The 21591-nt window shown below is 54.6% G+C and overlaps 1 protein-coding gene across 1 annotated transcript; it reads right to left on the bottom strand.

Moving 5' to 3' along the window:
- Window positions 1–1418: 1418 nt before the first annotated feature.
- CDR2L (cerebellar degeneration related protein 2 like) lies at window positions 1419–14391 on the bottom strand. The gene is made up of 5 exons (XM_058561562.1): window positions 13955–14391; window positions 5507–5619; window positions 5051–5199; window positions 4334–4498; window positions 1419–3432 (listed from the first exon to the last, which is right to left on the bottom strand). Exons 1-5 carry the CDS (start codon window positions 14028–14030, stop codon window positions 2541–2543), a joined length of 1395 nt encoding a protein of 464 aa, XP_058417545.1. The 5' UTR covers window positions 14031–14391; the 3' UTR covers window positions 1419–2540.
- Window positions 14392–21591: the final 7200 nt, after the last annotated feature.

The raw sequence follows: 21591 nt of genomic DNA, 5'->3' as shown, positions 1-21591 counted from the left end.
AGAGGTTCAGTATATTTGGTCTTGGGATGGGGAATATTGTCAGTCTCAGGAAGGAGAAACAGGAGAAACCTAGGGAGGCAGCCGAGTAAGGGCAAATTAGCAGCAGGAAGAAGGCATGGGAAAAAATATATTCAGAGGGCAATTTAAAAGGCGAGGGAGAGAAGGGTGGCTGGACACAGGCCACAAACAGCTTCCTGTGCTCGGATATGACTGCTCTGGGTATCACACCCACAACGTGCTCTCCATCCCACTGGAGACAGGTCACAGCAGGATGGGAAAATCCGACAGCCACTCGTATGCTGGGCACGTTAAAACCCCCACGCAGTTCAGTTGATGTAAAAAGCATAGAAACTGCCAATATGGGGCCCAGCTCTGGGCTCCCCACACCAAACCGTCCTCACCTCCAGGGTCCAAGGGAGGTTGCTCCTGGCTCCTTCAGGAACGTGGTGGGAGGGGTGTTGGTGGGAGGTCCCTGAGCCTACCTCCCAGGGAAGACTTCGGAAGCTTTTCCACGTGAGATTGGGATCCAGAGCCAGCTGAATTTTCTGTCTGGAAATGGGAGAGTGGCAAGGCAGCAAGAAACTGACCCCTCAAAGATTCAGGAGCATTTTCTTCAGCTTCTGAAGTCACCTGTGCTGTTGGCAGGTGTGGGTTGGGTGGAGGGATTTGCAAAATCAGTACAGCAAGGAGGGTCCACCCAGCACGGGGCGCCCTGCAAGGCAACATAGCTGGCATTCCATAAATATGGAAACTTCTGAGAGCCTACTATTTAGAGCTGTTTGGCTGCCAGTCACAGGGGAGTGAAGCTCAGGATGGCCCTCCCCCACCATTGCTGTGTGATAGGAGGTGGGTGTGGGAGACACACAGACACAGGACCACGGACCATTCTGCTTTTAGAATACTGATGCGTTTTTTATTAAAGAAGAGAATAAAGCATTTGTAAATATATTTCTCTGATGTATACTTCAAAGGTGATGCTGGTCGGCCGCGACAGAACAGGGGAGCAAATAGGTAGCCCTGCCCCCACCCCGTCCCACCCCACTCCCTCCACCATAGATGACAGAGACACACGGACGGCTGGGAGCTGCCCAGATCCAAAGGACAAAAGCTTCCAAGATGTGTGAACGTAAGGACCAGCCGACAGCCTCTCATCACAGTGCCGCCCGGAGAACAGGGTGGCGCCTCCAGGGAGGTCAGGCATGCTTGTTAAGAAAACCCCTTTACCCCTTAGAAACGAATAAGGCATGGAAGTTCCCCCACTGGGCTCCCAGCACAGAGGCCAGGGCCACTGCCTTCCACTGGGCTGTATGGATCCTCCGATTTCTAGAGTCTCAGGATGGGCAGCAGAAGGAACTGGAAGCCCTGAAGAATATAGCTCAGGGCAAGCTGGGGACCTGGGCATCTCTTCCCCCCCCCAAAAGTGGGAGGTTGAGAGCAGGCATTTTATGAGAGGGAGGAGACATGTTCCCCATCATGGGCCCATTTCAGTACTGTTCAGTGTGGAGTGAGAATCTTGGGCAGGGCGGACACTGGGACCACTGGCTGGTAGCACATGCCTGGGGCATTCTGGGGGTGGCAGGCATGACCTGCACCGGGGTAGGCCGATGGGGCGCATGGGAGTGAATGAGACATCATGGTCCCTGAGATGGGGGCAGGCAGAGGCCAAGCTTGGTGAGTCAGAGGCGGCGTGCAGAGATGGGGTCTCCCCACGGCCCAGGCCCCTGGAAGGCTTAATGCCCAGAAGGCATTTCCAGGGCTGGAACCTAAGGAAGCTGGGTCTGAGGGAAACGTGCACTGCTCGTGCACGGCTGCCAAGGAGCTCCCTGTTCCCCTCCTCTGATTGGCTACAGATGTGCATTGGGTTGAGGGTCTCCAGGGAGAGGTCCCCCCAACCAGGGCTGGAGTGGGTGGCACCTGGGGCCTGGTTGAGGCTCTCTGCTCTGCATGGCAGGGGCCATCTCTGACCTGGTCAGGACCCTAGGGGTGGAGCAGCTGGTGCTAAGGGAGTGACAGTGCATCACAGCTGGGGAGAAGCAGTAGGTGGTCCAGGAGACCCCTGAAACTTGCAACAGCTGGCTCTGGGGTCTCCCTTCAAGTGTTTCCAGTCGTGGCAAGGGGTCAGGGAGACCTTGCATTGCAAATCTCTCAAAAAAACAGAACTTGGAAAAAAAAAAAAGGCCGACTGGTCCAGAATGGCTTTGAGAAGCCTGGCCACAAATCTGAGAGCAAGGCCCAGCGTCAGGAAGCCAGGGGCTGGGGGAGCTGGGAATCCCCAGGGGAGTGGGGACGTTTGGCTTTGAAACTCTGAGCTGTGCCTTTGGGCTGAGTGGAGGGTCCTGGGAGGCAGGATGTGTTGACTGCCTCCCCTTTCAGCAGGGAACATGCTGCATCCCCCACACGCTCCCTGGGTCAGAGAGCGGCCTCCACTAGGATATATTGCTACTAAAGGGCTCCCTCACTCACCAGAGGCTGCATGGCGCAGGCATGAGGGACCCCATGGCCTGACCCTGGGGGCGGCTGCAGGCCGGGGCAGGGAAGGGTCACTTGCTGCTGTGCGTCTTGACTTTGGTGGCATTGATGTCAGCCTTGGTCTTCTGGATCCTGGAGAAGATCTCCTTGAAGAGCGCCTTGTACTCGGGTTGGCTGTGCTCCAGCCGCTTGTCTACCGCCTCCACGTGCTGGCTCAAGCTCTTCTCACCCGCTTTGGCCTCCCCCTGGCCCTCCTCGCCCCCCCGCAGGTCCCTCCACGAGCTGTCCCGGGAGATGGGCCGCGAGGTCTGCACGCCGGCGTGCCGCACCCCGGCCCCGTGCTGCCGGCACTTGCTCAGCAGCTCCTCGTACTTCTCGAGCAGCGCGTGGTACTGCTCGTCCACCTCCCGCAGGATGGACATGCCCCGCTTGCGCACGCTGTTGGCGTGCAGCGTGAGGTTGCCCGCGTGCCGGCTGGCAGCGTCTTTGGCCACAATGGCATTGAGTGCCGTGTCACTGCAGCTCTTGCGCACAGCGTGGCCCGGGGAGGCGGCCGGAGAGGAGACACCGTCCTGGGCGCCTGAGTCGTCCCCGTTGCCCGGCTGGGGATCGTCGGCCTCAGGGGCCTGGGTGAGGGGCGCCAGCAGGGCCTCGGCCAGGTGGTCCTCCCGGCCCAGCAGGTAGGTCTTGGCCTGCTTCATCTGCTGCAGCTCCAGCAGCTCTGCCTCCAGCTCCTGCACGCGGAGGCGGCAGCCCTCCATCTCGCACAGCTGCCGCTCCAGCTCCGAGTACTCCTGGAGCACCGCCGCGTACTCGCGCTCCGCCCTCTCCTTGCGCTGCCGCTCCTGGCTCACCTGGGAACGCAGCACGCCCACCAACGTCTGCAACCGCTCGTTCTCCTGCTCCAGGGGCCGCGGGCCCAGCTCCAGGGAGGAGCTGTGCAGGCGGAAAGCATCCTCACACCTGGGCAGAAGGCGGTAGTCACGGCCAAGGCTCCGGAGCCCAGCCCTGAACACTTACATCTCTCTCCTCCACTGGGCTGGAAATTGTGTTTGCTCCTCTAGATCCTCTCTCGGCCCTTCTCCCCCTGCTCTCGACCCTGGGAGGTCGACACCAATGGACTGCTTCAGCCAGGTTTCGGGCTCTCTCCTGAGCTCAGCTAATAGAGGCACCGCAGGAAGTCCGAGGGTGGGAGCAGGAGGTGGTGGGGAATGTCTTCCCCAGGCTCCTTTCCTGGTTAGTGTGGCCAGGCAGCACCCTCCATACCTTCTCGGTTCCCGTGACCTCCCTTCTAGCCCCTGTAGGCCTAGGGATGGTAACAGCTCCTGGCTATTAAAACCCTGGGGCCCTGCAGTGTCCCTGAGCTCTCCCCCCACCTTGCCCACACCTCTTTATGAATCACTGCTCAATTACTCTGTGCAAGGTGCTGTCTCCTGCCAAGACCCTTACTGAAAGACCCACTAAATACACCATATGTATTCTTACATTAAGAAGTCGTCCCATTAAGAAGATTGAATGGGAACTGAAAGGTGTAGTGGTTAATCCCTCCTGGTTAGAATTCTGGCTTACCAAACAGGAGACCTGGGTAAGACGCATAACCTTTGAGCTTCAATTTCCTCATCTGAGTAGAGGGGATGATAACACACCGCACAGTATTGCCACTTAGAGCAGCGGGCACACGGCCAGTGCTTGGTAAATGCCAGCTGCTGCCTGTTGTTAGCAACAGGACCAGTCTCTCTGATGGCCTGGGCCGTGTACCCACACTCAATCCCACCTGCTGCCGGGTGCCCACCCTCTCCTTCCTCCCCTGGCTGGCAGTCCCAGGCACTCGGAGAGACAGTCCAGGAGTGGGGCCCTCACTTACCGGGGGCTGGTACACAGCTCCTTGAGGCAGGGGAAGGTGTGGATGGTGCGCCTGCGTTCCCGCTTCTCCCGGCGCACTCGCAGCTGCTCCAGGCCCCGCAGCTGCTCCACCTGGGCCTGCAGCTCCTCCACCTGGGCCTGCAGGCGCTCAATGGTGTCCGTCAGCCTGGGGGTGGGGGACAGGCATGAGAGGGACTTTAAGGGGATGGGGCCAGTCCTCCTCACCGCAGCCCTGCGTGCTGGGGCAGATGGGCAGCCTTGAGCCATGCTGCCTGGTGCTGAGGTCAGACGGGGAACTCCCAGGACCCACCCTTCTCCCCCACCTCCCAGGCCGAGCTGACCATTTCCCCTCTGCGCCACCTCAGTTCTTTGTACCCTCTTCTGTCACTTATCACTGCACTGCAATAAAATATTTACCCGCCTGCCTTCCTCCCAGGCTGTGAGCTCCTAGAGGGCGGGACAGTGTCTTTGCATCCCCATCACTATATCCCTAGTGCCTGAACAGAGCCTGGTACATAGCTGGTGCTTAAAGATGGGGTGTGGCCTGAATGTTAAACCACCCAAAATCGACAAGGGCAAACGCACTACCACCCCAGGTTCCCAGGCGTGGGCCTCTAGAAGAAGGAACATGAGTCACATCCACCAGTCCATACACCCACATGCCCACCCAGCCCTGGGCCTCTCCCTCACCTGCCCCCAGCCCTCCCCCGGCCCTCACCCATGGATCTTCTGCTGGGCAGCCTTACTCTCCAGCACCAGCTTCTGGTTGGTCAGCTCCAGGTCTCGGGCTGTCAGGTCCAGCTGCTCGTACACTTTGGCGTGCTGCTCATTCACATGCCGCAGCGTGTCCAGCTGCTTGGTCAGGTACTGGGGGGGCAGGGAGGTTGAGTCACCTTTCAGGACAGGGGTGGGGCAAATGTCTCTGCCTGGGCCCCCCTCCCACTTCTAGGAACAGGTTTGCTCTGGGGTATTCGTCCGCAGCAGAGTGGGGGTAAAGACAGTGGTACAATAGGGCTGCCTGGAATAGTTATGCAGGTTGTGAACTGCACAAGGCTGTTGGGCCAAGGCTGTGTCTGCTAAGAGGGTGCTTTTCTCTAAGTTGCGCAAAGGCACACACAGGCCAAGGGGCCCTTGGTGGGTGGGGCAGCATGTGCAGGGCCTGTGTGGCCCTCACCTCGATCTCCTGCACTTGCTCCTCGTTGGTGGAGTACATCTGCTGCAGGGACTCCTCCAGCTCTTTGTTCCTCTCCAGCAGCGTCTTCCCCAGCTCTGCGGCCAAGTGCAAGTCTGGAGGGGGGTGCAGAAGGTGGGAGAAACATGAACAGTGTGGGAATGAAGTCAGAGGACCCCCGCATTCATTATGGGCTGGACCTCAGGGACCCCAAGATGACCAGGACGCAGGGGCCACCCTTGGAAAGCCTCGAGGCCTGGAAGGGGATGCAAGCCGGGAGCTAAACCTTTGCACTGGCTGTCGCTTCTACCTGGAAAGTCTTTTCCTCAGACTCGTCCAGGGCTCATGCCTCTCCTCCTTCAAGTCTGTGTTAAATGTCACCTTTTCCATGATGCCTTTCCCCACCCATTGATTGAAAATCGCACCCTCCCCCACCTCGCACTCCCTCCCACTTAATTTTTCTCCTTAGCAGTTAGTATCACCATCTAACTTACAAACAACCTGCTCATTTACCTCGTTCATCTCCCACAACTAACTGTAAGCTCACAGAGCAGGGATTCTGCCTGTCTCGTTCACGGACATCCTCGGACCTAGAACAGTACCTGGCACAGAGCAGGTGCCTAATAAATCTTTTCTGAAAGAATGAATGAGTGGAATGTGATAAGAGCATCAACAGACATAGGGGCAAAATGCCCTGGGACGATAGCTAAGGGAGAGTTCACTTTTCCTGGGGACAGCGAGAGGCTCAGGCAATGTGCAGCCTTTGAGTTGGGCTTGGAAGGGTGACTAGGAGCTCACTGAGAGGCGGAGCGGGCAGAAGGGGTTGCTGGGCATTAGAACTGGATGAGGCTTCAGAGCTCTTTGGCCCAACCTTCTTATTTTATGGATAAAAAAATTGCCCAAGGTCATTAGCTGGGTTATGGCCATGCTGGGAGTAGAATTCAGGGTTCCTCAGCCTGGTCAGGTACCATTTGGTCCTAGTGACACATGACCTTTTCCGAAACCTTCTCCCTTCCCCGGGCAGCCAAACCATCCTCTTCCCTTAGCATCCCTGATTCTTGTACCCTATAGGACGGGAACCTCCTCTCCCCCATCCCAGCCCAAGGTAAATGAACACCTGTCAGAGGGGCTGGGAGGAGATCTGGTCTGTTTTTAGAGGGTTGTGTGGTGGGGAGGGGGAGAAGTTAGAAGGAGGCAGCAGGGTGCTGGAATCCCTAAGAATTCTTTCTAGTGTGTCTGCAGTTGTGTGAGGGCACCTAGGCACTTGAGGTGGATATTCCCCCAGATATATGCCTAACTCCTTTTAGAAACAAATGGAATAATATATTTCTAAATATGAATATAAAATATTTATAAAACATAAATATTTATAAATATATTATTCCCTTTTTTTAAAATAATTTTTTTTTATTTATTTATTTTTCCCCTGAAGCCCCCATAGATAGTTGTATGTCATAGCTGCACATCCTTCTAGCTGCTGCATGTGGGATGCGGCCTCAGCACGGCTGGAGAAGCGGTGCCTCGGTGCGCGCCCGGGATTCGAACCCGGGCACCAGCAGCGGAGCGCGCGCACTTAACCGCTAAGCCACGGGGCGGCCCATATTCCCTTTGTTTCTAAAAAGAATTAGGCAGAGTGATGAAAATGGTCTAAAATTGATTGTGGTGATGATTGTACAACTCTGTGAATATACTAAAGAACACTGAGTTGTTTTGTACTTTAAATGAGTGAATTATATGGTGTGTGAATTATATCTCAAAAAAGCTGTTAAAAAAAGATTTAGGCAGCTGTGGGCCCACCCGGTGGCGCAAGCTGTTAAGTGCGCGCACTCCGCTGCGGCAGCCCGGGGTTCACAGGTTCGGATCCCGGGTGCGCACCGGCGCACTGCTTGGCAAGCCATGCTCTGGCGGTGTCCCATATAAAGTGGAGGAAGATGGGCACGGATGTTAGCCCAAGGCCAGTCTTCCTCAGCAAAAAAAGAGGAGTATTGGCAGATGTTAGCACAGGGCTGATCTCCTCACAAAAAAAAAAAAAAAAAAAGATTTAGGCAGCTGAGACTGGTGGTGGGGAGCAAGGCCCTTAAAGAGGTCCTTAGATGGGCTCAGGCCGAGTTCACAAGGCTATTGCTTTTTAAAAGAGCTTTAGGGGCCGGCCCTGTGGCTTGGCGGTTAAGTGTGCGCGCTCCGCTGCTGGCGGCCCGGGGTTTGGATCCCGGGCGTGCACCCACGCACCGCTTCTCCGGCCATACTGAGGCCACGTCCCACATACAGCAACTAGAAGGATGTGCAGCTATGACATACAACTACCTACTGGGGCTTTGGGGGGGAAAAAAATAAAAAAAACAAAAGAGCTTTAAGGTTTCTGTTAAGGCACACGACGTAAACAAACAGTACAGAAAGGTTAAAGAACGGTGACAAAAAGTTATTTGAAAATGTACCTCATATATTCTTAGGTCTATAAATGGGAATTCCATAAACAACAGACGTGGCCCCACATCGTTATGAAAGAACGTAGCCATTTGAAAGTAATTAAAGTCACACTGGGGGAGGAGACGGGAGAGACGGAGTATAAGGAAAAGCACCACCTAGAGTAAGGTGCTGTCAACATGCTGGTACCCACCCTTCTAAACAGCTCTCTGTGCTTACAACAGCTATAGATACAATTTTGTGTAAACAGAATCACGTTTTTCTGTACCTGCTCTTTTCTTTTTTTTAATTTTTATTTATTTATTTATTTTTCCCCCAAAGCCCCAGTAGATAGTTGTATGTCATAGCTGCACATCCTTCTAGCTGCTGTATGTGGGATGCGGCCTCAGCATGGCCGGGGAAGCGGCGCGTCGGTGCGCGCCTGGGATCCGAACCTGGGCCGCCAGCAGTGCAGTGCGCGCACTTAACGTCTAAGCCACGGGGCCGGCCCTGGACCTGCTCTTTTCATTTAATAATATGGCATAGCTTTCTGTGTCAACATTGATCTACAGGATCGTTTTTAGTGGAGGTGAATATTCTATTGTATGCAGGTCCCTAAATAACCATCCCTAAATAGTATTTATTGTTGGACTTTTAGGGTGTTTTCAATTTTTTTCTCTATTAAAAATGAAACTGTAATTAACTTCATAGTACAAAAATCTTTGCACAAATCACAGCCTATTTCCTGAGGATGCTTTCCTAGAAACAGAATTACCAAGGCCTATTTGATTCATTCTGCCAAAATGCTGTCCAGGAAAGCTTGGGTCTTTTTCCCATCATGAGACTGTTTCTTTTTATTTTTTATTTATTTATTTTTATATTTTGTGAGGAAGACTGGCCCTGAGCTAACACTCATGCCAATCCTCCTCTTTTTGCTGAGGAAGACTGGCCCTGAGCTAACATCCGGGCAGATCTTCCTTCACTTTGTGTGGGACCCTGCCACAGCCTGGCCTGACAAGCAGTGTGTCAGTGTGTGCCTGGGATCGTCGGGACCTGGGCTGCCAGCAGTGGAGCGCGCACACTTAACTGCTACGCCACGGGGCCGCTATGCCACGGGGCTGGCCCTAGAGGCTGTTTCTTAAAACAGCCCTCAATCTAGGCTGGTGGTGTCGATCTGGATGAAGACGCATGGAAGCAACCGTACTGGGGCTGATGTGATGCGGTCCAGGGATCCAGCTCTTCACCGCCTTCCCTTTTCAGACAGAGATTGTTCTAGGATGCCTAGGGGACAAACAGTCTCTATACCACCCCCTGGCAAGTTTCATAAATACAGGGCTTTCAGCTGAGCCCCTTGCTCGGCCAGGACAGGCCTGGGGTGAGGGTTTTCCTCTTGGAAGAGCCCTGGAGAGCAGTGACTCTGGGGGGCATCTGAGAGCAGAGCCTCGGGCTTTCTTTCAGCCAAGCTGGGGTAGGACTGACATCGCCTTCTGAAAGCCAGATGCGCCTGACCAGACACCAGGCCTGGACAAAAGGCCAAGTCGCTGGTCAGCAACAAACCTGGAGTCTGCTCCCACGCAGAAAGGTGAGGTTTTGAAACAGCCAGAGTGGAGCATCCAGGCTGGGCCTAAGCTGGGAGACGGGCCCTGTGCCCAGATGTCACCCGGAGGCCTTCCCTGGCTGAGAAGGAGTGCAGAGCTCCTATCCTGGAGCAAGGCTGCCATAACAGCTTGGAAAAATAAAAGCCGCTTTCCCGGGCACCTACCTCAGCCACTGAAAAAATACTGAATCATATAAATCTCAGATAAGAACCTTTAGCTTTGAGCAATGAATTTTCTGATGATGTCAAGAAAAACTAGTTACCTAACACAAACCTAGTAGGGGAATGAGGACACTTGATGTATGAATTTATTAACTATAAGTTGGGCAAGTCTGGAGGCATCTGTCTACAAAGTGTGAAGTTTGATGTTAGGATCACAGAACTGCAGCCCTGTGTTACGTTGGGTGCTGGGTGGAAATTCAGGAGCCCAGCAAGACCACTCCCAGTTCGTGGTGAGGGAGCCACGCCATCTTCCTATTCTCAAATGGGATGGCGAGCATTCAGCTTATGCCCCAACACTATCAAATAATTCAGGTATAAATGAAAATGATGAACAGAGGGCCACACTCATCAATATTTTCTCCCTTGGCAACTGTCAGGTGGTCTGTGAAGAGGCCACTGCTACTGATAACACCTCCTACATCAGCATCAGGGGACAGGGTCCCTGGGTGGCCTCTGTGGAGCCCCTGCAGCTTAACCTAGAGTCCAAGGCCACAGGCTCAGAGGCGGAGTGAAGAAGGGCCAACAACAACTGCACTTTATGCTTTTCCTTCCACGTGAGCATGTGAGCTGCGTGTGTCTTCCTACTGCCAGCGGGTGGGGGCAGCTGCAAGTCACACTATAAACCAGGGACATTGAAGCTTGTCCTGCGAGGGCAGCGAATGTGACCTGGGTCGCCTAGTGATTCAGGGATGGGAAGGAAGGGAACACAATAGAAGCTGTTTGGGGTGGGGGAGAACCTCAGAGACTGTCTCAGGGAAACTGGATCACGATGCAAGCTAAGCTGGTCAAAGCTGCCAGGAGGGATCACAAGAGAAGTCTAGAAGCTGCAGAGCAGGGGACTGAGTGGAGCCAAGTGTTGGGGAAAGGACATCAGCTAGCTGAGGGCTGGTGATGGCTCCGGTAGGGTGCAGCTCACCCTGGTCCAGAGATGGAGGGAGGCTGGAAGTAGGAGAATGGGGAAGCTGGCTAAGCCGGAAGTAGAAGCCAGAGTAATAAACAGCCTGTCATGGCCAGATGAGTGGTCACACTGGACCAAGTCGGGGAAGGTACTGAGTCCGAACTGGCACCTCCGCTGCCTGGACCCTGGAGTTTTCTGGGGTCTCCTGTAGAGGCTTCGGCAGTTTTGCCCTCTGAATGCCTGCTCAGGTGCTGCCCATGAGCAATGCCCCAGAGGTCTGAGAGGGAATGGCTGGGAGCCATCAGGATGTCTTAGAAAAGAAACCCTGAAATCCCACTGTTCCTCACTGTTTGGGGTCGTGGTGGGGCCCCATAGGCTCCAGGGCAGAGAGGTGGGAAAGGGGCAGGGGACAGGCACAGGGAAGAAGAGACAGAGATACGGCGGGGAAGGAGGCGATCTGCCACCTGGCAGGGCTGCGGGTGTCCTGCTAACAGCCTCCTGGGCACCAATGTCAGGAACTCTGGGTCCAGAGAACTGGGGTCATCACCTCCCTCCCCTTGCCATGTTAGAGCTCTCCCCTGACACTCAAGGTCAGCCTTGAGGCTGACACTCAAGGTCAGGCACCCAGGACTTCAAATCTGTGACTCAGCAGCCATCTCTCAGCCTGGAAAGAGGTACCCACAGGGCCCACCACGCCTGGTCCGAGGTGGGGGAGGGAGGCGGGGAGAGAGAGTGCCAGTGCTTAATAATTAACGGCTTTTTCTATTTTTACAGGTGCTTGTGGCAGTGGGCAGAGGGACACAGCGGGAATTGAGGACCTTGCTTGCCCCAATTGCCTCCCTCCACTGGGACAGAAGAGCATCAAAGTCAAACAGGATCTCGATGGCCAAGCTTCCGAAAGTGAGGTCAGGTCTGCCCTCCAGGCAAAGGGAAACAGACACCGAAGGGAGACTGGGCTGGCTGAGCAAACCACTTCCTGGGACACTCAGAGGCAACCAGGGAGCAGCTGAGCAGGAGAGAATTTGGGGAGTGGGTTTAGGGAACGGGGATGCAACAAGCACCTGATCCCCAGTGTGGCCAGCCTTTGGCCCATGCTCACTCCCCCATCCAGCTCTCCTTGCCAGCCCCATGCCTGGGACTTCGACCCCCACTGCTAGCACTCTAGATAACTCCTACTTTCCAGTCACATGTGGTCTTTTCACGTTGTTCCATGCCTTGGTACAAGCGTCCCCTCCACCTAGAATGCCTGCCTTCCTTCCTCTGCCGGGGGAGCCCCTACTCACCCTCCAGCTTGGAGAGGCCTTTGCATAAGCCTTTCTGAGCCTCACAGCACAAGGCCCTCCTGCCTCTGTTCTCACTGTCTGCTGCGCCAACAGCTGCTACAGAACCCCTATCCCTTGTGACAGTAGCTAGTTTGATCCCATTTTTGCGTCCTCTGCTGGAATGTGGAATCCCCTGAGGGCAGATCATGTTCCCAGGCTCAGCACAGCACTGGCCCAAGGCGAGCAGACATTTGGTTTTTGGTCAAAAGCTCTATTTCTTCTGAGACTGTCTCATTTCTGGTATCCCTCCTTGTTTCTGGCTACTATTGGAGTTTCAAGGTGAGGCCCACTGCTGCAGACTAGCAAGGCCAGAAAAGCGGGGGGCTGCTGGGCCCATCCCTCACCCTGGTCCCAGAGCATGGCCACCCAGCTCAGCTGGAATCTCGACACCTCTCCCTCTACGGAAGCAGCACATCTTCCATCCCTACTCCCTGGCTCCTTCCTCCCACATCTGGGCTGGGCATGGTGCCAGAGACTTCTTAGGGGTGCGGGAATGAAATGAGACAGCAACAGTATCAGCATCTGCCTTCCGGGAGGCCATCTTCGGAGGCACTCAGCTTCCAATCTTTCCTTCTGGGCCCACCTCTTCCATGAAGCCCTCTCACTGCATCCTCTCACCTACACTCAGTTACAGGCCCACCACCACCTGCCAGGGCGCACCTAGCGGGGCCAGGGCTGGGACTATTCCCAACTCCCAGAATAGTGTCTGACACTTAAGTGGAGCCTGATAGGTGTTTGTGGGATGCAAAGTTTTGGGGGTAATGCCTAGGATGGGGGAGGGGCATGCCAATATTGGGCATCTCACTCTAGGCAGGGAGGCTGAGGGGAGACTCCAGAGCATAGAGTACGGCAGAGTTCAGCCCAGCACCCCCAGTCTCACACTGGTCCCCCAGGGGCTCTGATTAACCCACAGTCCTGAGCACAAGGACAGAGCCTCATCTACCAGCAACTCTGGCCACTTAGGGACTTGGGTCAGGGTCAGGAAACAAAGGGCCCGGGATCCGGGTAGATGCCTCACATGAGGGCAAAGCCAGGTGTTGGGGGTGCCTGGTGGATGGAAACCCAAAGGAGGGGGTGTCAGCACGCACTGAACCAGACTTGTGTCCACACCTGCCCAGTTTGCTGGGTGACTGTGGTCACTTCTCCTGGACATGTTTCCTTGTCCTCTCCAGCTCTGACCACCCAAGGATGAGGCGCTTTGGGAAGGCGGGTGGATTTGACTCCTCTTCAGCAGGCCTTGGCCCTGACCCTGTTAGGCCTCCTCCTCCTTCCTGTCCTAACAGCCCCGCCCCCTATTCTGAGTGATGTCACTTCGGCCACCTCATCACCAGCTTCTAACCCCCTTCCAGTCACCCTCTCTGCCCTCAGATGGGGACGGGGTGGGGGGTGGGGGGAGGTGGCTCCCTCTTTACTCAGGCTCTAATCTGGCGCATTGCTCAGAATTCCCAAATCTGACGCCCTCCAAACCATGAGCCATTTGGGAGCGGGCCGGGAGGCGAAGGGCCAGGGGGCTCCTCCCTCAGGAAGGCAGACTGAAGACGCGGAGTCTCTGCTTCTCCACCGGCAAGGTCCCCGCACCCCCATCCCCTCCCTGGGGAGATGGGCAGGGAGTTGGGGAAACTTTCTGAGAATCTTAGAGCTCAGGGATCCTGGCAGGGCAGGGTGCCGCTGGATTTGGAATGGGATAACTTCCCCCTACACACACACACACCCCACCCCTCCCAGCAAAACCCAACGAAGGAGTCACCTCCTGGCCTCCGAAGACTTCCAGCCAGTACTCAGGACCCTAAGAATCCCAGAGGCGCCTGGGCAGTTCTGGCCTCTAAGATGGGTTGGGCGAGCTGGGTGAAGTATGCCCCTGTCGTCAGGGGAAAGAGGAAGACCGCTCCCCGACTTTTGCAGGTCTCCGCCGGTAGGGTCCAGGTCCGGGGTGATACGCCCAACAAAGGAGAAGCGGACAGGGGTCGCGGGGCGGACCCCGCTTTCCTGTCCCCCTCCCCCGTGCTCACCCTGCTCCAGGTCCTGTTGGTCATACCAGGGCTCCTCTTCCTCTGCAAAGTCCTCCATCCCGGCAGCTTTCCGCATGGCCCCGCGGGCGGCGGGCGGCGGGTGTGCGCTGCGGCGGCGCAGCTCAGGGCCGGGGCGCGGGGCTCGGGACAATGCGGCGGAAGCGGGTCGGGCCTCCCGCGTCGCGGACTCGGGCTGCAGCGCCCCTGCCCACGCCGCGCCCCCTAGCCATCAGCCGCTGATCAGGCGCCCACGCGGGGCTGGCGCGCCACCGCGGTCTGGCCTGGCCGGGGTCCTGCGGAGCGGAGGGCACTGGGCGGCGGCAGCACAAAGAGTGGAGGGGCGGGGACGGCGGATAGGACGGCAGCAAGAAGGTCCCGGGCCCGCCGGGAGGTCTGGGGCGCTAGGAGCGCGCGGGTGCCGCAGCGGGCGCCCCCTGCCCGGCTCCGGCTCGCGCTGCCCAACGCCCGCCCGGCGACACCGGGAGCCGCCGCTGCATCTTGGCCGGGTCCGCCCCGCGCTTCCCAAGCGGCCCGCTCCGCGGGGTGGGGCCGGCCGCCTCCGACCAATCAGGAGATGTATGCAAAGCTGGAGGCGGGGCCGAGGGCGGGATCTCTCTGGTGCTTTGGTCCGGCTGTTGCTGGATCAACCCCACCTTCCCTCAAGTTCGACTCCTTCAGTTTACCGCTCAATCTGAAATTAATTTATTTTGTTTACCTGTTGTTTTGTTTCTCTCCCTCTAGATCTCCTGGAAGCAAAGATCTTTCTCTTGTTCACAGCTAGTTTCTCAGTGCCTAGAACAGGCTGGCCCATTGATACCTTCCATGGACCCTCTTCCAGTGAATGAATATGAATTTACAGTTACCTTTGAGAAGTTGAGTGTTTCAATGCCTGTGGCCGGAAACCTCAGGCCAGGAGTGGCGAAGTTTGAGGGCGTGTTACTTGCATTCTGGGCCTTTCCCTTTACGGTCCTGTTTCCCTCTCTTTGGGATCCATATCCTATATCCAATTATACCCATTAAAACCAAACATAGTTTCACTCATTCACACATTCTTTCCTTAAAGGCGTTTTCAGACTCAAGCACTCATGTAACTTTTTATTAGGACCCACAATGTGCCAGTACTGTTGAAGCACCCTGAGTATATCCAGCTCCAAATATATGTGGCAAATGTATCCAACAAAGGACATGTATCCAGAAAACAGAGAAAGGATATCTGCAAATCCCCAAGAAAAAGAAAGACAATCCAGTAGAAAAGTGGGCAAAAGACTTGATCAGGCACTTCACAAATGACCCATTTGGTGACAAGGTGTTCAACTTTTTTAGAAGGATCAACACCTGTGGGGGAAGAGAAGAAAGCAGGGTTGGCAGAGGGAGAAATTGGGTTGGGATGTGGCCTTGACAAAAGCCTCCCCTGATTCCTGGACAGCTCTGAATCTGTGGGCGACCCTTCAAAGCTATTCTAAGTGGCAGTGAGGGGAGGGCCTTTATATCCTCCTCCCCCCACACACATACCAACCAGTCGTTGAATGGATGCAGGCTGCCCCTGGGAAGCAAGTGTGACCTTGGGCAAAGGAGCTCTTTTCAGCTCCTCTCTTCTCAGAGGGGGCTGAAGCTGAGGACTATCTGTCAGCAGCTCTCCCAGCAGCTGGAGGAACAGGTCCTTCAGTCCTGAAGAGAAGTCTGGGGATGCATCACAGCATCCACTATAAATACAGACCCTATAACCCAGCAATTCTGTTCAAATATATGTGCAACAGAAATATGTGCAGATGTTAACTGAAAGACATGTACAAGAATGGTCATAGCAACACTACTGATAATAGCCCAGACTGGAAACAACCCAAATGTCCACCAATAGTCAATGAATAAAATGTGGTGTATTCATGCAACGAAATATTATACAGTACAAATAAAATGTTGAGCGAAAGATGCCAGACACAAAGAGTAAATACGTGTATTAGTTTCCTATTGTTTCTGTAACAAATTACCCCAAATTTAGCAGCTTGAAACGACACAAACTTATTATCTTATAGTTCTGTAGGTTAGAAGTCTGACATGCATTTCAGTGGCTGAAATCTAGGTGTCTGCAAGGCCGTATTCCCTTCTGGAGGCTTCAGGGGAGAATCTCTTTCCTTGCCTCTTCCACCTTCTAGAGGCTGCCCACAATCCTTGGCTCATGGCTCCCTTCCTCCATCTTCCAGGCCACCAAAAGGAGGTCGAGTCCTTCTCACGTTGCCTCACTTGGACCTCTTCTGCTTCCCTCTTCCACTTTTAAAGACCCTTGTGATTACATTGGGCCCACCTGGATAATCCAGTATACTCCCCCCATCTCAAGGTCCTTAACTTAATCACATCTGCAAAGTCCTGTTTGCCATGCAAGGTAACATATTCAAAGATTCTGTGGATTAGGATGTGGACATCTTTGAGGGTCGTGATTCCATTTATATAAAGTTCAAAACGGGCAAAAATTAATCTAATCAGGATAGTGTTTGGCCTTGGGGAGTCATGTGGGGCACTTTGAGGGGCTGAGTGTTTTATTTCCTTATCTGGATGCTGGTTACACAGGTGTATTCATTTGTGAACATCATCGACCTATACACTTACGATGTGTACAATTCTCTGGATGTATGTTATACTTCAGTAAAATAGTTTACTTACGAAGAAGGAAAAACACCCTATGGCTGAGACACAGGCAGCCTCTGCCCTTGTGTAGCTTTCATTCTAGTGGGGATAAATAAATTATTACAACCTGCAGCATGTGCTATGAAAGAAATTAACAGGGTTCTGCAAGAGACTCTGGGAGAAGGTTTAGATTCAGTGTTCAGGAAAGGCCTCCCTCAGGTGACAGCTAAGCTAACACCTAAAGGATAAGATGGTGCCAGCCATGCCAAGCTCTGGGGGGAGAGTGTTCCAGGCAGAGGAGACAGCAAGGTCAAAGGCCCTAAGGCAGAAAGAGCTTGATATATATTAGAAACTGACAGCAGCCCAGTGTAGCTAGAGTAGAGTGGATAGGGGAGAGATGAAATTGGAGTTAGGGCCATGAGAAGGAGTTGGGATTTTTTTTTCCCCCACAGCTGTACATTTTTTTATTGGACAAAGAGAACCAGTAAAAGGCTTTCCATGGGCCGGCCCCATGGCTCAGCGGTTAAGTGCGCGCGCTCCGCTGCTGGCGGCCTGGGTTCGGATCCCGGGCGCACACGGACGCACAGCTTCTCTGGCCATGCTGAGGCCGCGTCCCACATACAGCAACTAGAAGGATGTGCAGCTATGACATACAACAATCTGCTGGGGCTTTGGGGGGAAAAATAAATAAATAAATAAAATCTTTAAAAAAAAAAAGGCTTTTCATTTTCAGTTGTAAAATATCACTGGCAATTTTGGAGCAGGGATTGGAGGGCAGCAAGAGGGGAAGCAAGACCAGTTTGGAGGCTTTTGTGATCATCTAGAAGGGAAGTCACTTCGGATGGGCAAGGCTGGTGGCAGTGGAGATGAAGAGAGTTGAGAAATATTTGGGATGTAGAACTAAGATGTACAGAAGAATTGACTGAAGAGTCAGAGCGACGCCTTAGACTTCTGGCTCCAGTAACTGGGCGATGGTGATGCCATTTACTGAGAGGGGGACAAAATGAGTCTAATGGACAAGCAGGTTGGGGGGCTGAGTGCCAGAGGCATCTGGTCAGGACCCCAAGCCCACCAAATGTTCACAGATTCAGTCTCTGTTCCTCCCCGACCCCCCCCCCCCCCATTTGTTCATTTCCTCCTTCTGTAGCTCTGTAGAAATGTACCCACAGCAGCCAGGGCCACTCCAGGGAGTTTAGGAAGTCTCTAGAGGAGAGCAGGGCAAAGTGCTGAGGGCCAGGGACTGGGCAGTGAGGATGCTAGCAGGGACCCCCTCTTGCCAGAGCAATGAAACACAACCCTACCCCCGCAACCTGAAGATTTATCTCCAACTCCTGGAGCTAAGGATGCTTTCAGTCATCACGACTTAGATGACTCCCGTGTTTGAAAATATCCAGCTGCCGGGTCATCTCTCAGCCTTTGGCCTTTGCCACGCTGGCCACAGGCTTAGCACGGCTCTACCCAAATTACCCTCCTTTCCTATAGCCACCTTCCCCCTCCCTCTGCCCCAGAAGCATCACCTGGCAGGGACAAGCATGTCACCATGGCTGGATTCTCATTGCTGCCTGAGCACAGGGTTGATTCAGGCTCGATGGCCCCTGGGTCCCATAAGGCTGGTGTGGGGTGCAGGGTGGGCTGAAGCTGGGCAACCAACTCTGCCAGGTTGGTGGAGCCTCCCTGACCCCCTCTGTAGGGGATAGATGATCGAGGCCTGGGTGACTCCCAGAGCTGTGGCTGGCTTAGGAATGGGGGTGCCTGCTGTGCACCGGGCCTGTGCTGGCCTTTTGCCTGATTTGGTTCATGGGAACCTAGGCTTCTGGCTCAGTGGGACCACTCCCTGTGCCTTCAAGGCAGACTTTGTATTTTCTAAACTGTCCCATGAGGAGGAAAATCAGATCTGCCTTCAAAGGAGGAAATGCCTCCGCTTCCCTGAGCTACCAGCCCACAAGCCCTGGGATCCATTTCAGGCCTTTCCCTCTAATTTAGTCAAAGCAGTGCTGGGGGAGGGGTGCGGGACAATAAACTACGTGACCTTGGTAACCCCCAGAGCCTGGTACCTCATCTGTGTGTCAGGCAGACCTATTTCGTGGTGTTCCTCATTCGAGGCATTAAGATTGGACGCTGACGGCCTGAGCCCTCGTGGACTCGATGTCCCCCAAGCCTTGGGCATTATGATACCCCTGGGGTCGGTGTCACACTGCGGTGACCAAGAGCGCTTCCCGAGCTCCCACTCGAGCTTCCCGGAAATACAAGCCCAGATCCTGGATGTGAGACCAGACGAGAGACACAGAACTGCGGGAGCGCTCGGAGCCGGACTCCACGATGGAAACTCCCTGCCCGCGAGCGCGCTTCAGCGCGAGGCGGGGCTGGGGACCCTGACCCGACCGCCGCAGCACAGTCGCCCCTGCCCGCCAAACAGCCTCGCTCCCCCACCCAGCCCCCCAGCCCAGCCCAGCCCACCGGAAATGACGGTGCATGCGCAGGCAGTGGTGACGTTAGAGGGTCCCGGCCACTCCCAGTCACACGAGTCACGCTGGGGGAGGGGCAGGATGCCCAGCTGCGCCTCTGGCCCTCAGGGTAGCCGCCGACCCCACACGCTGTACCTCTTGGATTGAAGTCAAGGGATCAGGCGACACCAGGACACCTCCCTCGGGTGCCCCCACCCCTGCAGGCTGCGCTGCCCTCCCTGTCCCCACCCGCGTCGTTCCAGCTCTGGGCACACATTGCACTGAATGATCTCGCCCCATCTGTCCCCTCCACCAGTCTGAGGTCAGCGCCTGGCAGTGTAAGGCGCTCAGTCCATTTGAATGAGTGAGGTCATCTGGTGTCCATCTCCTGTTCCCCCGTACACCATCTGAGCGTGTCCCAGACAACTGTCTGCTCTGAAAGGGGAATTATTTTAGATTCTCACAGTCCTTGTGGTCAGGAAGTGCTTCCTTATGTCTACCTCAAATCCCTGCAGTTTAAACCCTCCAGGCCTGTCATCAGTGGAGTGACCTTTAGGATGCTTATGCTGAGTAGTGTCCTCACCCGTGCTCCTTTAATACCTCCTCATGGGCTCGTTGGGGGAATTCCATGAGTTAACACAGGCCAAGTGCTTAGAACAGTGCCTGGGCCATAGGAGCACTATTCAGTGTTTGCTTTTAGGATCATTATTATTATAACTTTTTTACCTGGAGGATCTGTTCCTTGCGCATCACTACCCCTCTTCTGGCAGGGCTCCTGAGAGGCTGGGGAGCCCTATCCAGGGACCTTACCTTCCTGGTTGGGGGGCGGCGGGGGGTCACAGGAGCAGGTGAAGCCTGCAGTCGAGGCCCCAGACATGGGCCTAAGAGACCTGTAGAGAAGCTCCAGGCACATTTGCTCGCTGCCAGCTACCTGGGTTCCATGCATCACAGCATGCAGCCCCACTGCCTGGGATCCACCTGCCCCTCAGCAGACTGAGAGCTCCTTGAGGGCAGGGACTCTGGCTGGCACATAGCAGGTGCCCGATCAATGAGCAAACGAATGCTCTAAAACCAGTGGCAGAACCATATTCCTTTGCCCTCCTCTGCATCTCTGCCCCAGGTCAGAGCCGCTTGCCCCACCTGAAAGCCTCCTGAAAGAGCTTAAAAATGAATCCGAAAAACAGTTGGTGAAAATGTGTCATTCCTACTGACTGAAGTGGACTACCACAGTGGCTCCACCTTCTGTGACCACCCAGGAGTGATCTTCATTTGTTTGTCCACTGAAAGATTGCTGGGTGCTAGGCCAGTGCTAGGTGCTGGGGATGCAGGAACCAAGACAGACCCAGTACCTGCTCTCATGAAGCTTGCGTTTCAGTAGGAGAGACAGACGTAAACCAAATAAAAAGGTGAAAATATTTAAAATGGTAGTAAAAGTTTTAGGAAACACACTGGAGGCTAAGATAACAACAGCTGTGGATGGGAAATCTCTCAGGGAAAGAGACTTTTACAATAAGCCCCCAAGGATGAGAAGGGGACAGCCACATGAAGAGTGGCAAGGAGCAGCCTGTACATAGATCCCAGGCAGAAAGAGCTTAGGGGGTTTGAGGAAATGAAGGAAGACCAGTGTGGGTGGAACTAGGGGCTCGGGGGAGGGGGAGCAGGGCCCAGATGGGGCAGGGCCTTGGAAGTCACTGTGCAGCCCTTCGAGGATTGTTCCTCCGAGGTGTTTTCAGTGGGGGAGTGTTGTGAGCCGCATTTTACAATTACTTAGGTTGTTCTACAGAGAACAGATTAGAGGGGGCAGGAGTGGAGGCTGTTGTAGGTGGGAGATGATGGGGGCCCTGGCAAGGTGGGGGCAGTGGAGATGAGGGAGGTAGAAAATACAATACACATGTATATATAATATAATATATACAGGGGATAACATCATCAGGACTTGGTGATGGATTGGACGTGGGGGTGACAAGAGGAGAGGCATCAAGGGTGACACTGGATTTCTGGCTTGAGCACCTGGAAGATATTTACTGAGATGAGGAGACTTAGAGACAAAGGTCAGGAGAGAGAAGGGCTGGGCTTGGGAGGAGGAAGTGTGGAGAACAGAATCACCCACAATGTGGTAGTTTTAAACACGGCACCAACTTCTTTGACACTTCTCCCATGGGGAGGTGGGTATATGTCCCCTTCCTTTGAATCCAGTGGGCTTATGATTGCTTTGACCAATAGACTAGGGTGGAAGTAACTTTATGTGTTATTCCCAGGCTCCATACCAAGGGGCCATGCAGCTTCCTCCTCTTTCTCTCAGGACACTCTCTTCGTGCACCCTTTGGGACGCTGCCTCAGAGCCCAGCGTCCTTGCTGGGAGAGGCCCAAGCCACATGCAGAGGCCCCATGTTGGTGCTTCCGTCTTCAGCTCCAGCTGAGCCCAGCCTCCAAGTCCTCCCAACCCAGGCGCCAGATATAAGTGAAGACGCCTCCAGGTGAGTCCAGCTCCCAGCTGTTCCAAGTTAACCCCTCCCCCAGCCATTCTAGTCTTCCCAGCTGAGACCCCAGACATCGTGGAGCAGACACAAG

Source organism: Diceros bicornis, chromosome 18 (assembly GCF_020826845.1).
Source record: "Diceros bicornis minor isolate mBicDic1 chromosome 18, mDicBic1.mat.cur, whole genome shotgun sequence".
Lineage (NCBI taxonomy): Eukaryota > Metazoa > Chordata > Mammalia > Perissodactyla > Rhinocerotidae > Diceros > Diceros bicornis.
This window is presented reverse-complemented; position numbering and strand designations above follow the sequence as displayed.

Excerpts from the sequence above, each read along its gene's own strand:
- CDR2L (XM_058561562.1), bottom strand. The coding sequence starts at position 14,030 with ATGCGGAAAGCTGCCGGGATGGAGGACTTTGCAGAGGAAGAGGAGCCC. Across the intron at positions 5,620-13,954 it reads CCAACAGGACCTGGAGCAGG|ACTTGCACTTGGCCGCAGAG; the intron begins GTGAGCACGGGG and ends ACCCCCCTCCAG. Across the intron at positions 5,200-5,506 it reads AGCAAGTGCAGGAGATCGAG|TACCTGACCAAGCAGCTGGA; the intron begins GTGAGGGCCACA and ends CTGCCCCCCCAG.